General features: G+C 45.3%; 1 protein-coding gene across 6 annotated transcripts in view; it reads right to left on the minus strand.

Moving 5' to 3' along the window:
* The window catches only part of TCF3 (transcription factor 3), a 288,408-nt gene that overhangs the window by 59,780 nt on the left and 212,013 nt on the right, over positions 1-16,615 (minus strand). For all 6 annotated transcript variants that reach the window (XM_033954328.1, XM_033954326.1, XM_033954331.1 and 3 more), the window contains exon 9: positions 8,054-8,156. In XM_033954328.1, the coding sequence (XP_033810219.1) occupies positions 8,054-8,156 (103 nt within the window). The remainder of the gene's footprint in view (positions 1-8,053; positions 8,157-16,615) is intronic.

Raw genomic sequence — 16,615 nt, forward strand, 5'->3', positions numbered from 1 at the left:
AGATGGGCCCCCCATGCGTAGTTCGACGAGTCGGTTGTGAGAACTTTCTGATGGGGGGGAGAGTGCATCAGCAAACCTCTGGATAGATTCGAAGAGGTCATCCACCAAAGTAGAGACTGCCGAAGAGCAGGTGTGACTACGATGCGTTTGGACAGTGGATCGGATGTCTGATTCCACTGTGATGCCAGGGTCCACTGGGGGATCCTGAGGTGGAGTCTGGCAAAGGGTGTCACGTGTACTGTGGAGGCCATATGGCCCAGGAGCACCATCAGTTGTCTCGCCGGTAGGGTTTGGCGAGTAGCCACCGACTGGCAGAGATGAAGAAGAGACTCCATGCGTTGCCGGGGCAGGAATGCTCGGAGTCGGGTGGTGTCCAGGACCGCTCCGATGAAGGGGAGGGACTGGGCGGGTTGTAGATGAGACTTGGAGAAGTTGATCTCGAAGCCCAAATTCTGGAGGAAGTAGGTTGTAGCCAAGGCCGCCGAAGTGACCTCTGGGGCTGACGGGGCCTTGATGAGCCAGTCGTCGAGGTATGGAAACACCTGTAGACCCCTGTCCCGGAGTGCTGCGGCCACTACCACCAGGCACTTTGTGAAGACTCTGGGGGACGAAGATAGGCCGAATGGTAGCACTCGATACTGTAGGTGCAGATTTCCCACCCGAAATCTGAGGAACTTTCGGGAGGCCGGGTGAATGGGGATGTGAGTGTAGGCCTCCTTGAGATCCAGGGAGCATAACCAGTCGTTCTGCTCGAGGAGGGGGTATAGAGAAGCCAAAGTCAACATGCGAAACTTCTCTTTGACCAGGAACTTGTTGAGGGCCCGAAGGTCTAAAATGGGTCGCAGGTCGCCCGTTTTCTTCGGGACGAGGAAGTACCGGGAGTAAAACCCTCGGTTCAATTGGTCTGACGGGACCGGCTCGACAGCCCGAAGCTGAAGTAAGGTTTGGACTTCCTGAAGAAGAAGGGCGGTCTGCGTCGAGCTTGAAGGATACTCTCTTGGAGGATGGTCCGGGGGGGCCCGGTGGAATTGAAGAGAGTATCCTTCTCTTATGATGGAGAGGACCCATAGGTCCGTGGTTATGGCCTCCCATCGGTGGTAAAAAAGATGGAGGCGGCCCCCTATGGGAGAGGCCGAGGTTATGCTCCCGGGAGGGGCGTCAAAAGGGCTGGGGAGCCTTAGGTACAGCCGGTGGCTGAGTTTTTTGCTGAGACTTCTGGGGAGGTTGTCTCTTCGCAGGCTGTCTCGCAGCAGGCGTTTGTCTGGGCATGTAACGCCGCTGGTAAATCAGGGGTGGCCTGGAAGGTCGAGACTGTTGAGGTTTGGGTTTGGGCCGCAGGATGGATTGAAAGGATTTTTCATGATCCGACAGCTTCTTGGTAACAGTTTCGATAGACTCATCGAACAGGTCAGCTCCAGCACATGGTACGTTGGCGAGTCTGTCCTGTAGGTTGGGATCCATATCGATAGTACGGAGCCATGCCAGGCGACGCATAGCTACCGCGCTTGCGGCGGCGCGTGCCGAGAGTTCGAATGCATCGAAGGAGGATTGCATCAGCTGGAGGCGTAATTGGGAGAGGGAGGCTACCACTTCCTCGAACTCGAATCGGGCTTGGTTGTCTATGAACGGAGTGAACTTGCGGAGCACCGGCAAGAAGAACTCCAGATAGGAAGAGAAAAAGAAGTTGTAGTTTAGCACCCGTGACGCCATCATGGAGTTTTGGTAGAATTTTCTACCAAATTTGTCCATCGTTCTCCCCTCTCGGCCCGGCGGTACAGAGGCGTAGACCTGGGAGGGATGAAAGCGTTTAAGGGAGGACTCGACCAGTAGGGATTGGTGGGAGAGTTGAGGGCCCTCGAACCCTTTATGGTGCACGATGCGGTATCGAGCATCGAGTTTGCTGGGGATCGCCGGTGTGGAATACGGTGTTTCGAAGCACTGCATGAAGGTCTGGTCCAGTAATTTATGCAAGGGGAGCCGAAGCGACTCCGTTGGAGGGTTAGGTAAATGCATGGTGTCCAGATACTCTTTGGAGTATCGGGAGCCCGTGTCAAGGGTCACATCCAGATCATCCGCCATTTGTCGGAGGAATGATGAGAAGGACAATTGTTCCGCCAGCGTCGGTCTGTGGGACGGGCTGGAGGAGGAGGAGGCCTCCAGGTCCGTGGACATCGGGGAGTGACAAGGAGAATCGGGCACCGGTGTCTCCTCGTACTCCGGGCCCCTCGGAGGGGACACCTCTGATGAGGAGTATCCCCTACGTTGCAGTTTTTTCTGCGGTGACACCTCCGAATGGCGAATGGAGTGCCAGGATGAGTGTCTCGATCGGTGCCCGTCTCGGTGGCGGGACGGGGATCGGGATCGTCTGTGCATCGCATGGTCTCCCGAGGCCCCCAAGTGGATAGGGCTGGAAGCAGTGGATCGCAACTGGGTTTGCGATGCGGGTTCTTGCGATGCTACCCAAGTCTGGTAAGGAGTACGGAAGAACTCTTCCTGACTATGCCCAGGGCTTCGAGTATCGATCGGGGGTCTGGTCCCATGTTGGCGCGGAGGCGTAATGGGTTCTAATGGCGGCATATCGGTAAGCGAGGCTTGCTGCGCGGGCATCGCCGCCCTCCCCCGTTCGTCCTCGTCGGTTGTCGAGGTCGAACGGTGTGGGGGAGGGGGAGGGGGAGGGGGCGGGCCGCCCCTTTGGACCGGTACCGGGAGGTCACCCTGTATGGCAGCGATGAGCCCGGGTCCGATGGTCTGCATGAGCTCAACGAATTGAGCTTCCAGCACGGACCGTAGCGAAGCCGATAAGGAGGGATCCGCACCGAAAGGGGGTCCTCCTGCACGGACATCGCGCTCCTTCGAGGCCGAGTGCTTCTGCTTAGTAGCTTTCGGCACTTTGATGACCATTGGTGGCACTGTGGAAGGAAGAGGTACCTGAACCGAGGAGACCGGGGCAGGCACCGACGTCGAGCTCGTGGATGGTGTCGGGGTGAGCGATGCCGGTTTCACCACACTCGATGCAGGAGGGGTCGATGCCGGTTTCGCCCGAACCGGGGAGGTATCAGATGAAGTGGAGGCTGAGGGATCCTTAGCTGCGTCCATCTTGAACATCGATTCCCACAATAGGCAACGCCGCTTGAATGAGCGTGCCGTAAGGGTAGAGCAAGGCCTGCACGATTTCGGGATGTGGTCAGGGCCCAAACACTGCAAACAGCGCCAGTGAGGGTCCGTGAGTGAAATCGCGCGTTGGCACTTGCTGCACTTTTTAAACCCGGTGATTGGCCGGGACATAGGCCGGAAAATCTCCGCCGTGAGGTCGAAGCCGGTGGGCCTGAGCCACGTGGCCGGCCCGTTCGACCCGCCGGAGGAAATAATCTTCTTTTTTTTTTTTTTTTTTTTTTGAAAAAGAAAAGAACTGTTAACTGTAATTAAAAGAAAACGAAAACGCGGACAAGGAAGGCAAATTTAACTGAATTCAGCTAGCGCATGAAGAAGTTGAACTTCTCAGCTCCGCGGAAAAGAAAGAACTGAGGAGACACGCCCGGATCTCCGGGTAGGAAGGCACCGGCGCATGCGCGGTGCGGGCATCTAGAAACTTTAAGTTTCTACAAGCAACACGTGCTTGTGAGACGTCCGTACCGGGGCTCTGTCTGATGACATCACCCCCTAGTGAGAATACCTGCCTGCTTGTCCTGGGATAATATAAATATTTCCCACCACAACACTACCTTGTGAAAATGAATTGTTGGTATGGGATACGCACAGAAGCAGATGATATTTTGTAAACAGTCTCTGTATCAAAATGGTTTCCACTGCAGAAAACTGAATTCCGATAAAGAACTTGGTACTGCTACAAGGATACAGCAGTCAACAATTGTTGAAAGAGTTCCCACAAAACGATTGGAACAACAATAGACTTGATGTACTGCTAAGCAAGATCCGAGCAACAGGCACTGTGGATCTTAAGCCAGTCAGCAGATGACAGCGCTCGATTCTTACACAAAAGCACATGAATGTTGTATGCAATCTTGTACTAAGCCAGGAGTACACACCGCAAGCACATTGAACTTGCCAAACAGCAAGAGACGCAGGAATAAGCCAGACAACTGTAGTTAGGATAATTCATGTCAATCTGAAATTAAAGTGTCTTAAAAAGCATTGTGCCCAAGACTTAACTTTACACCACAAAGACACACCTGAAATGGTTCAAGCAGCTTTTGACCAAGTACCTGGAACACAGCATTAGTTTTATCTGGTTTACAGATAAAAATATATTTACAGTATCTCCACCAATTAACACAGAGAATGAGCGACTGTATGTGCCTTCAACAACACTGAAGCATGAGGTAAATGCCTACTATGGACCCGTCTGACCTTCAGTCAATCAGTCATGGTCTCAGTTGCAATCTTGAAACTTGGATTCACAGACCTGTTCTTCATTGATCCTGGGGTTAAGGTCAACAGCGCATAGTACTGGGACATTCTCTTGATGCAGAAGCTGTTGCCAGTGATCCGTCACATTTTGGAAAGACTACTTTATCTTCCAACAGGACAATGCCCCAGAACATCAGGCAAAGGACACCATAGAACTGCTACATCAAGAGACCCCAGACTTCATTGGTTCAGACCTCTGGCCTGAGAATTCACCAGACCTAAACCCAGTTGACTACCAGTTCTGGGGGCTGATACAGGAATGCGTCTACCAGACAGTGATATCTGACATCGAAGACCTTAAACAGCACCTCATCTCTGTTTGGGCTGAGCTGAAGCAGAGCATCATTGACAAGTTCACAGATCAGTAGTGGCCAAGGGTGTGCCTTTGTGCAAAGAGAGCGCACGTTGAACATTTGCTAATTGAAACATTACTTTTTGATTTTACAAATTTCTGCAAGATACACCATAAAACTTTTTGATGTGTTTTATTCAGTTCACAATTCGTTTTCACAAGGCAGATTGTGGTGTGTTAGGAAATATTTACAACTTCATTCAGGACATGACACTAAATTTCATAAGAATTGGTCAAGTTCTGTGGAAGATTTTGGTGTGTTTTTTTTTCCGTTCACAGTGTAGAGAGCAAAGGCAGTCTTTGTTTAAGAGAGGTAAAAGGGTCTCTAGAAGAGACTGTGCAAAACTTTTCCTTCAGTAAATATCTGTTGAGGCCCCAAAGGTCTAGAATTCAATGAAGACCTCCAGTCTTTTTTGGAATCAGGAAACATTTGGAGTAGACTCTCAGTCTCTCTCCTGCAGAGGAAAAATGTTTTATTGCATTTCAGCTGGAGAAGGGCCAAGAGTTCTTGGTGAAGAAGGGTCTTCTGGAGGGAGTTGAAAAGAGACTTTTTGTGGGTGGTTTGGAGATGCTCTTAGTTAAGCAAAGGGTTGGTCTAATGTAATGAGTGTCCAGCATGCATTGAGTGGGCATCCATCAACTCTAATGGTTGATGCCAAGCAGGAGTGTGTGATCTTGTCTTGGATTGAAGCTTTGATGCAGGCATTGTAATCTTTACAGCCTGAGAAGACCATGTGAAATAGCCCAAAAAGCTTGTCTGAGCATTGCTGGATGTCCTCCTGAAGAGTTGGTGCTGTTACCAAAAGACATTTGCATAAGAACAATCTGTTGTACTGGTTGGAATGGCATGGAAGACCTTGATGTCAAAGTATGCTTCTGTGGAGATGACACTGAAGAGATAGAAAATGGTCCTCTGGGTATTGATGCTTTCTGTGCGTCAAAGTTGATGCCTGGGAGAATCCAGTAGTATGCCTAGAAGTGAAAGAAATTTTGTGTTTCTTATCTTATGTGCTATGTCCCACTCTGGAGTGTAATCAGTGGACCAATCCAGATACATTAAAAAGTTATACCTTAACATCAATTACAAACTGTAAATTGGCATGGGTTATATATATTATAATTTGTCCATGTGCACTCGTGTATGTGGGATGTACACAAAGGGTTGTGAGAACCAGACTGATCGAACATAGAAGTCGTTTGAATACCGTTTTCCTTACCTCTCCTATCCTATCGTTCCCCATTGCCAACAGAGACAACATATTTTTTCTGATTTGAAATGGTTCATTATTGAAAAAATCCCCGACTACTACAATGGTAACAAATTGGAATGAATGCAACTCTGAGAACAATACTGGATTTTTGAATTACAAATTATGCAGCCTCAGGGTTTGAATGAATTTATTATGTGGTATTCCATCATTTGACCTGTCTTTACATTTATATATATTTTTGTTTCTTTTTGCTTGATTTTTTTATTTTTACTTTTTTCGCTGGGTGCATTTAAAGCTTGCATGTTAAATGTTAACGTCAGTACGTCTTTTCAGCTGATCTTTATGTTACTAACTCTGATTTCTTATGTCAGCATGTTGTTCTTTATTTGCGGATTAACTTGGGGGTATTTCCACATCAGAGCGCCATTTTCATTTTATCCCCTTCATGTAGATCTTGATTATATACAAGCAGTGCATTTTGCTCCCAAAAGAGGGGGGAGACCTCCGAAACGGAGCTCTGTTGAGTGTTCAAATGTGAACTGGATAATAGCATGCTCGGAGGGTTTTTGAACCAGTATTGAAGACATCACAAGATAAGTATACTCTATGAGAGTTCTGGTTTATAAAATTAGATATAACAGTGGATATTGGACTCTTTTTGATGTTTATTGATACAAAGACTGTGAATTATTTAGTTGAACTTAGTGTTTTTGAGCTTTCACTTGAACACATCAACACTTTTACTTTATCACATTAATTAAGATGTCCTGGAATGTTTTCACAAAAAATACCCTAGTGGGTTGATTGCAATCCATAACTCCATGTTTCAGAGGTTTCTCTGCAGGAGTTGTGATAACCGAGGACTTTCTTTTACTTTAAGTTATTCATTAAACAAATAAATGAAAAAGTAGCTTTGTTTGTTGTTTTTTTTTTGATAAGCTAAAAGTCCTTGTTTTTTTGAAAAAAAATTTTTATATTTGATATTTGGACTATTCTTTCTATTTGGGTTTGTTTATTGAAATTGCCCCGACACTCGAGGCAACGATGAAGAGGAAGTAGAATCTCTGTGTGGAACCCAATGCTCCCGATGTGGTGTCGATGCAGCTGATGCAAACGTCAATACTGGTGTAACAGGTGTTTGAGCATTGAGGTCACAGTCCCCAGCAATGTTGGGGATGTATTCCAATGCTGAACCAAAGAGTTTCTTGAATTTAAGTTTTTGGACTTGAAGTGACCTCTTTTGCATGTGGCAACAGAGGACACAGAAAATGTACTGATGACAGGACCTAGGCACTGGATGCACCTGTTCGGTGAATCAGAATCTGAAATGGTCCTATTGTAAAATCGAGAATTCTTTTTGAAGCTGCTTGATACTGATTTTAACATGGAGAGGAAAATGGCCAATACAAAGAAGTCAAGAGGCTCAATGGTCCAGGCAGCTCGAGTAAAAATGAAGCCAAAAATGATTGATGCTCCTGAAGGAAAAAAAGGGCTCAAAGAGGTCCTAAGGCCAAAAATGTAAAAATTTGAGGAAGTGAACTCAGTAGAAATAAAGGAACATTAAGAAAGTAAAGAATTATGACAAAAAGTAAGAAAAATAATAACAGGAAGAAATAGAAACCGAAAAAGTTTGACGTGCTGCGCACACTTAAGACGCAGCTTCTCAGCTCCGCTGAGAATGATGAGTCTCACCAGCTGATATCGGGCAGTATGGACGTCACCCACATGTGAGAATATAATACTTGCTTGTCCTTGGAGAAGAAGAGTTTGCCCTGCACACTAGATAAGTTTGGCCACAGTATCAGGCACTTGGGGATAGCAGGAGATAGAAAACCGGTTTCTCTATAAACTATGGACATTCACCACTCATTTCTGTTCCCTTCTTGTGTACAAACTAAGTGAGCATTGCAGACATTCAGGACTTGCAGAAAAAAACAAAAACAAAAAACACAACATGCTGCTCTTCAATAAGAAATGGAGACTTAAAAATGTTAGGCTGTGGCTTTATCAACTTTGAAAACAATTTTTTTATTTTATAAATTAATAGTCCATAAAGACTGACCTGGCATGTAGAAGGCTGCAGAGTACACAGTGCTGGTAGGTTTAGAGGAAGCATACCCAGCAGGGTCCCTGCTGTAGTCATCACCTGAGTTGGAGGGGTACACCTGAGCAATGAGAGTTTAGTTTGTCTGTGCTTTTAACAACCGATTCAGAAGATCTTTATTAAAACCATCTCTCTTCAGTCATAGAAACGTGACAGATAAAGGCTAAATGGCCCATCTAGTCTGCCCATCCACTATATCCTCCTCTCCCTAAGAGATCCCATGTGCCTGTCCTTCCCTATTGCTCTAGAGAAATCTTCACATTTACTTTAAACCTTTTTTTATTAATAAAGTATAAACAGTTCCAACAATGCATACAAAGAGTAAATATTGAATTCCAGTAACAATAACTCCCCTTGTCATCTCCCAAATAGCTCCCCCCTACCATCCAATTGGACTCAGCAAAAACTTCCCAAAGAAAGGAACATAAAAACTAGGAGAGTTGGACTTTTGTACTCCCCTAAAAGCTGTCTCAACCCCAAAATGAACCCATAGTGTAAAGAAGGAACTTCCTCCCCTAGAAAAGCGAGGAGAAGAAGGAGCAGAAGAAACAAACAAACAAACCTCACGCACCAAGCATTCAGTCCAGGAAGGGTCCCCTGCATTACTGCACAGTCCAATCCCAAACTTAAAAAGAGTTAAGGACTAAACTTCTAGCCCTGGGCGCTAAAGATTGAATATAAGAATCCCAAATTTGCAGAAAGAGTTGTTTCCGTTTTTAATTAAGATGGGCATGTCTCTGTTCTAAACCCATCAAATCATGAAGATGATTCCATCAGGCCCAAAAAAGAATGGTAGCTGATTGCATCTAAACACTAAGGATTATTTTTTTTCTTTTTACCCAAGACTGTTGTTTTCCTAATCAACAACCAATGTCCCCTAGCAAGTATACGATAAGATTCATATTTATCCAGAAGACATCCTGCTGGGGACAAAGGGAGAGAGTGGCTAAAAATGAGTTCTAAGTATTGTAGAATATCTCTCCAGAATGCCTTTATTTTTGGACAAGACCAATAAGCATGATAAAACGAGTTGGTGACCTAGTGACATTCAGGACAGAATGGAGTATCTATCCCCCCTGCCTTATAGACCTGTTCTTGTGTAAAATAAGCCCGATGCACCACCCTGTACTGGCATTCCCTAAGTTCTGTACTCAATGAGATCCCTGGTATATGCTTAATTAAACAAGAAAACCCAGTGCCTCCACAGGTATACCCAGGTCCCAACTCCTTTGAAGCCCCAAATCCCCATAATCCTTACCAGGATATAATAAACCAATAAACCATTATCCAGAAATTGTTCAAAGAAATTGTGCAATTTAGCCACCATATGAGTTTTCAGGCCAGCTTGTGATAGAAAGCCCACATAATGTTGGACCTGTTTATACTCAAACAAGCCTCCTAAACCAGTGAGATGCAACTCCTGAAAGGAATCCCAAGTCCGCAGCATTCCATTAGTCTTAACATGTTCCAGCAGAACGAACCCTCACTGGGTCCCATAGGGAGAAACTTGGATTATCAGTATCAGGTTAAAACTGATAACTGATCAGAGACATGCAGATTACCCCATAGCAATCACACCAGTTCCCTCCAAGCAAATTGTAAAGACCTAAGAACTCCACTATTTCGAAGCTCACAAGGTAATTCTCGAGAGGGAATCTGCATCAAAGAGAGAACACACCAAAGAAGAAAGCAAAGCAGTTTCATAGTCTGTGAAAATATAATCCATGCTAAATAAGCACCAGCCACCTAAATATTGGAGCAGGCAAGCCACATTATATTTACCAAGATCCAGGAGGCCCAAGGCACCCAACTTCCAGGAGCTGAGCAAGTATTTATTTTTTTTTAGTATTTTTTTTTTAGTAATTCTTTATTTAAACACTGCAGGTACACCACAAGGAACAAACATCTAGACATGGCACAGTCCAACAGCATAACTCATGAACCTGACAGAAAGTGAACCTGCCACAGAAAGCGAACCAACATCCGGTTCAACTGCTGAACATTTATCCTCTGAATACAAATATGGAACAGCTGAAGCTTATATAACCATCTAGGGAAAATAATCATGCAATATAATTGAACTCTCCCTTGAAGGGAGATGGGCAAATATGTCTACTGAGATAAGACACTGTTTAGTAGAGGTCATCAGACTATCCAAATTAGCTCGATAGAGCAACTTGGTGTCATTAGTGAGCTGTACCCCTAAATAGCGAAATGACCCTTCTGCTCAGCACAAAGAAAAACCCCCAGTCCACTCTAGTCTAACAGTTGCTACAGTTTCCATAGCCAAAGATTTAGTAAGATTAAGCTGAAAACCAGTGAAATCTCCGTATTCTTTGAAAAGTGCCATTAGACCCAAAAAGGAAGCCTGAAGTGTCATTAGATGAACGAATAAGTCATCCGCAAAAGCATAGATCTTGAATTCATGCCCCCCAATTAGAATACCTCTTATTTTGGGATTAGCCATAATTTTGTGTATCAAAGGATCCAAAGATAAGACAGAAAGGAGGTGTGAAAAAGGGCAGCCCTATCGTGTTCCCTCTGAGAGCAAACTCCAATTACCCTTACCTTTGCCTGGGGATGGATGACAATATAGCGCCTGAACTGCCTTACTAAAAAAATCTGTCCAAACCATAGTGCGTAAAAGTGCAGAAAAGAAAATCCCAGACAACCCTGTCAAAGACTTTTCTGCATCAAAGCTGACTAGCATGGATGGAATGTTCTTTCTCTCTATCCATTCCAAGGATGTTAAAATTGTCCGCAAATTCTTAGTTGTTGTTCGGCCTTATTCAACCTGTGGGGAAGCTATCACAGAAGGTAAGGTTTGGGGCCAAGCAATTAGCTAGAAGTTTAGCGAATAGCTTTGCTTCCGCACTCAATAACAACATAAGGCGGGTAAGAAATATAGGAACAAGATGGCAGATAAAGGCCTAATGGCCCATCCAGTCTGCCCATCCTTTTTATATCTTTTTGAAGGTGTGGTCTCCAGAATTGCACACACTATTCTAAATGAGGTCTTACCAAAGTCTTATTCAGGGGTATCAATACCTCCTTTTTCTCATTGGCCATACCTCTCTCTATGCACCCTAGTATCCTTCTAGCTGTCACCTTTTCAACCTGTTTGGCCATCTTAAGATCATCGCATACAATCACACCCAAGTCCCGTTCTTCTGTTATGCACATAAGTTCTTCACCCCCTATACTGTACCGTTCCCTTGAGTTTATGCAGCCCAAATGCATGACCTTGCATTGCTTAGCATTAAATTTTAGCTGCCAAATTGCAGACCATTCTTCAAGCTTCGTTAGATCTTTCTTCATCTTATTCATACCATCCGGGGTATCTACTCTATTGCAGATTTTGGTATTATCTGCAAAGAGGCAATTCTTACCTGACAGCTCTTAAGCAATATCACTTACAAAAATGTTAAAAAGAACAGGCTCAAGAACAGAACCGGCACACCACTGGTAACATCCCTTTTTTGAGAGTGATCTCCATCCTCTGTTGCCTTCCACTCAACCAGTTCCTGACCCAGCCCATCACTTTGGGGCCCATCCCGAGGACACTCAGTTTATAATAGTCAAAGGCTTTGCTAAAATCTAAATATACCACATCTATCACACTCCCTCTATCCAATTCTCTGGTGACCCAGTCAAAATAATTGATCAGATTTGTCTGACAAGAGCTACCTCTAGTGAATCCATGATGCTTCTGGTCCTGTAATCCTCCAGATTCCAGAAACTTCACTATTCTCTGTTTTAAAAGCATTTTCATGAATTTGTTTACCACAGAAGTCAGACTTACCAGCCTGTTATTCCCTATGTCTTCCTTACTTCCACTTTTGTGGAGAGGGACCACATCCACCCTTATCCAGTCCTCTGGTACCACTCCTGACTCTAGAGAAGCATTGGCAAAGGTCAGTCAAAGGAGCCACCAGAAATTCCCTAAGTTCCTTCAGCACCATCTGGCCCCATCGCTTTGTCTACCTTTAATTTAGCTAGCTCCTCACAAACACAACCCTCTGAAAATCGATCAGGACGGGAATAACGGATCCTTCCCTGGCTTGAGCAATATTACAATCTGAGCTTTTTGGAGCAAAATCTTCACATTTAATAGCTTTTTTTACCAGGCCCAAGAAGATATAAGGCATGATTCTTCACAACTGCATATATCCCCTTCTTGAAATCTAATGTTCATAGTATCATAGTTTATTTAAAATTTGATTACACGTCTATCAAAATTCTAGGCGAGAATACAATATTGATTAAAAAAAAAAGGAAATACTAAAAAAAAAACCAAACCAAAACCACCCTCCATTCCTCCTTTTGATACTGGATGGGAGTGAGAGAAGGAATGAAGTATGCATCTTCATGAATTTCACCTTTTATGCAAACAGCTTCACTGGCTCCCTTCCCAAATTGTACTTCCACTGCACCTGGAAACTCATGAGTGTTGGTTTCAGAATGAGCTTGAAGGGTGAGCAGGCAGACTGTCTGAAGTCACTTGTCGGCAAATGCCCACCTGATTTCACTGTCAGCACTTGACCTGCACATTAGTTCCAGTAATAGTTCATCTACTTGTACCCATGGGTAACCAATGAATTCATTAAAATATCTATTCAATAGCCCACGGAGGAAAGAAGTCAAGTCACTAAACAAGAAATCAATTAGGACCAGATCCTCAAAATAAAATCTGCCTAATCGTGCTCACTAAATAGGTTGCAGCTGATTTAGCGAGTATGTATTTTGGCAGCAGAATTATCAAAATGCTTACAGAGGTCTTTTGCAAGCTTTCTATCAGTCTCCGACACTGCTATGCGAAAGGGCTCTTCAATATTTAAACAAGCACTCCAGTGGATTCTTAAAAATCGCTGAGCCATTCTCCAAGAGCGGCGTCAGCTTTTGGGAACAGTGACTGGTCCGGGGGGTGGCAGTAGTGCCAAAACTGTGAAAACCAGATCTCTGGCATGTGTTTTGATATGTAGTTTAAATTTTTTTTTTTAAATCTCAAAGTTCGACAGGAGAGAAACCCTCTCTCTCCTGCTGCGTCACCGACAACCAACACCTCCCCAACCCCTCTCAGCAGCGGAAGAGATGCCCAATCTCTCCCACCAAACCAACACATCCCCCGGCAGCGGGAGAGATGGCTAATATCTCCCGCTGCCAACCGACACCCCCCCACCCACTTGCAGCGGGAGAGATGCCCAATCTCTCCTGCTGCCAACCAACAACACCCTACCCCCCTCGGCAGCACGAGAGATGCCCACACTCTCCCATTGCCTTGCAACACTCCCCCATGCCTTCAATGATCCCCCCTCTTATCTTACATGGCTTGCTGAAGGGATGCCTACTCCCTCCGGCCAGTTGCCTGCCTCTTCATAATGGCGGGCCTACCCCTCCCCTAGGATGCACCGGGAAGGGGCCTAAGGCTCTGAATGGCCCAGGTTGTTCAAGGCTCCTCCTATCCTGCTGTTTTTTTTTGCTGTTGTTGCTGCATTTATTCTGCGCATGTGCCCATCATTATCACCAGTGATGGGCACATGCAAATTTAGCGAGTCTTTGCTCCGCCAACTTCATTTGCATGAGTGGTTTTTGGAAAATGACTTGCTTATTTAAAATCACTACTATAATGGCTACGATAGCAGCTCATCAATTTTTTACACAGTTTTTTTTTTTGAGAATCTAGGCCTTAGAGGGCATTTTGTAGCAGGTATGCAAGCAGATTAAAAACAATAAAGTAATGGACTTCACACATTTCCCGTTCAAATATTACGCCAGCTGCTGAGAGGAAGTTCCCCCACTCCAAGCAGGGCTTGTAGCTATAAAATTAAATAGTGGAAAGTAGGCAGAAGCAGGCATGTACTTCCAGTGTCCTCCCCTGGCCATGCTCAGAGTGGCCCACTTTCCCCACAAGAAGGGTAGGTGATTTTCAAAAAGGTATTTTCCCACTGAAAAACCCATTTACACTTAGAAATCCTTGTACTGATCAAATTTAGGACTCATGCTGCAGGGTTTGGAAGGAGTCCTGGTGTGTGTTCTGACGGACTTTCCTGAAGTTCAGAAGAAGAAACTACCACATTTCATAAAATATCACCCCCCTTCCCCCCCACAAGCCAAAGGTAATTTTAGAGACTAAGGGCTAGATTCACTAAGCCCACTGATCAAGTCCCGACCACATAGCGACCCCTTTGCAATCAGATTTCCCTCCGACCTGATTCACTAACCTCTGTCCCGATCATCTTCCGATCCGCGCATGCAAGGGGAACGACATTCAAATTGTAGGCAGGCAGCGATTCTCAAAAATAACAAAAACAAACAAAACAAAAAGAAGGACACCGACTGGGCTGACCAATCCAAAAATAAGCGACTGCTGAGGACCAGTCACTCAGGTCCTTTCCGACTGCCTTGCTTCTCTGCCCCGATCACCACCCTGCTTCAGCCCCAAGTCTCCTGTTCTCTGCCCCGACTCTCCTGTTCTCCTGCTCTCAGCCACGATTGCTGACCTGCTTCTGCCTCAAGTCTCCTGTTCACTACCCCAACTCTGCCCCGACTCTCCTGTTCTCAGCCACGATCACCGCCCTGCTTCTGCCCCGACTCGCCATCCTGCTTCTGCCCCGGCCTTTTTCCCCCGCAGTGCAAGCCCGTAGTTTTAATTTGCGGGTTTAAAGCGGATTAAAACCACGGGTTCGCTATAAAAAGTTAAAAGTGGAATTTAGATTTAAATTAAAAACAAAACAAAACAAAAACTCAGAGGATTGCGTTGGTCTGTTTCTTGTTAATGAGAAAAATACTGCACTGAAGAAAAACCATGGCCATTGCACAACAATTAACCCAACCAAACTGAAGAAGTATGAGGGGTTTAGCATTGTCAGTTGCAGGGACAAGCTCCAGCAGGTCTTTGCAGCTCTGCCTGCCACGGAGGGCCAGCACATGCGCAGCAGACCTTCTACAGATGGTCTGTGCATGCGTCGGGATCGCTTTATAGTGATCCATGCAGTCGGTTGGGGCATGAGAGCGATTTGTAAATCAGCTCCCCGGACACGGATTGCTCACGGATCGGATCCGATCTGTGCCCTTAGTGTATCTAGCCCTAAGTTTTAGCATTGCCCTGGACCCAGAAGGGGTTGCCATAGTAGCTGCCATCATTTTTCCTCTCCGCAGGCCCCTCAAAAGTGGCATCTGCAGAGCATGCAGGCTCTCTGGACATGACAGACCTGTGTTACAACAATGTGGTCAAGCCACTAAATCAGTCATGGATATTTGCAATGTGGAGAAAATGATTAAATCCTACACACTACTAGTGATTAACAGACAAAATATACAAAGAACATACCACACTCATAGCCCCAAATCATTTTTAACACACAGAAAGCACTAGAAACATCTCAACTCTGAAATACTTTTTCCCTTCATTTCTTATTCCGATAGGCAATAATGTTTGGATATTTAGAGCAGGGGTGCCCACACTTTTTTGGCTTGCGAGCTACTTTTAAAATGACCAAGTTAAAATGATCTACCAACAACATATATTATATATATATACCAAGTGTACTTAATTTTTAAAATATATATTGTTTACCTTGTATAACAACATGAACATGTATGGCAGAATACAATTCTTTGCGACTGCTTCCGTCCTCCCTGCTCGAAAACGAGAGGAATAGCATCACCCAACCCTTGCGAGATTTGATGGTGATCCGTGCGATCTCTTTGTAGTTCGAGAGATTTGTTAGTTGCTCGCCACCTGTTCAGAGTTCTCGCAACTTTTGCAGGCAACGTTTACCTTAGCAGTTATCACGAGAGTTTGTGGTGGAGATAGCTGGTGCCTTTGTGGTAGAGATGGGTTACTGGGACATTGAGGATTGCAGTGATTGTTTTCTTATAAGGTGGATCATTACCTAAAGTTTGAGCCGCGCTTGGTTCGTGATTGGGAGGTGTCAGAGCAAGGAGGGGGGGGGATGTTTGAAAGGTGAACTGAATATTAGTGCTGCCTGATTCAGGGGAAAAATTTTAGATTTGATTCAGCCTATTGAATTGATTTTTCGATTCCATTTTCCTGCCCAATTGGGTGTTTTTTCCAAACATCCTGGTGGGTTTATTTTATAGCCTCTTCATCCACCCCACCCCTTTTGCCCTCTCCTACCCACACTGGTGCTGTGGTATAAACAAAATAAACAAAAAATACTTTTCTTCTCTCTGTAAAACCTAGCTCAGGGTGGGATCGCGGCAGAGGGAACATGCTATGGAGGCCGATGGCAGCCTGTTAAGGATCGCTACAGCACCTCTGCAGACTGCCTTAATTAGCAGACTGAGACTGGGAGGCCAGGGGAGAAGCCACAGGACGGTACACAGAGCACCTATGCACTGCAGCACTTCACGACTGACCCAAGGGGCCCCCTAAAACAGGAGCAGCAGTGGCAGTGGATGGCCAGCAAGAAGCATCGCTGACGCTCCTGCTTTAGGAGATCTGAATAAATTGGCGAAAGTATAGAAAGTTAAGCTTTAGTTTAGTTTGTCTGGATG

Source organism: Geotrypetes seraphini, chromosome 8 (genome assembly GCF_902459505.1).
Source record: "Geotrypetes seraphini chromosome 8, aGeoSer1.1, whole genome shotgun sequence".
In the NCBI taxonomy this organism is placed as follows: Eukaryota; Metazoa; Chordata; class Amphibia; order Gymnophiona; family Dermophiidae; genus Geotrypetes; species Geotrypetes seraphini.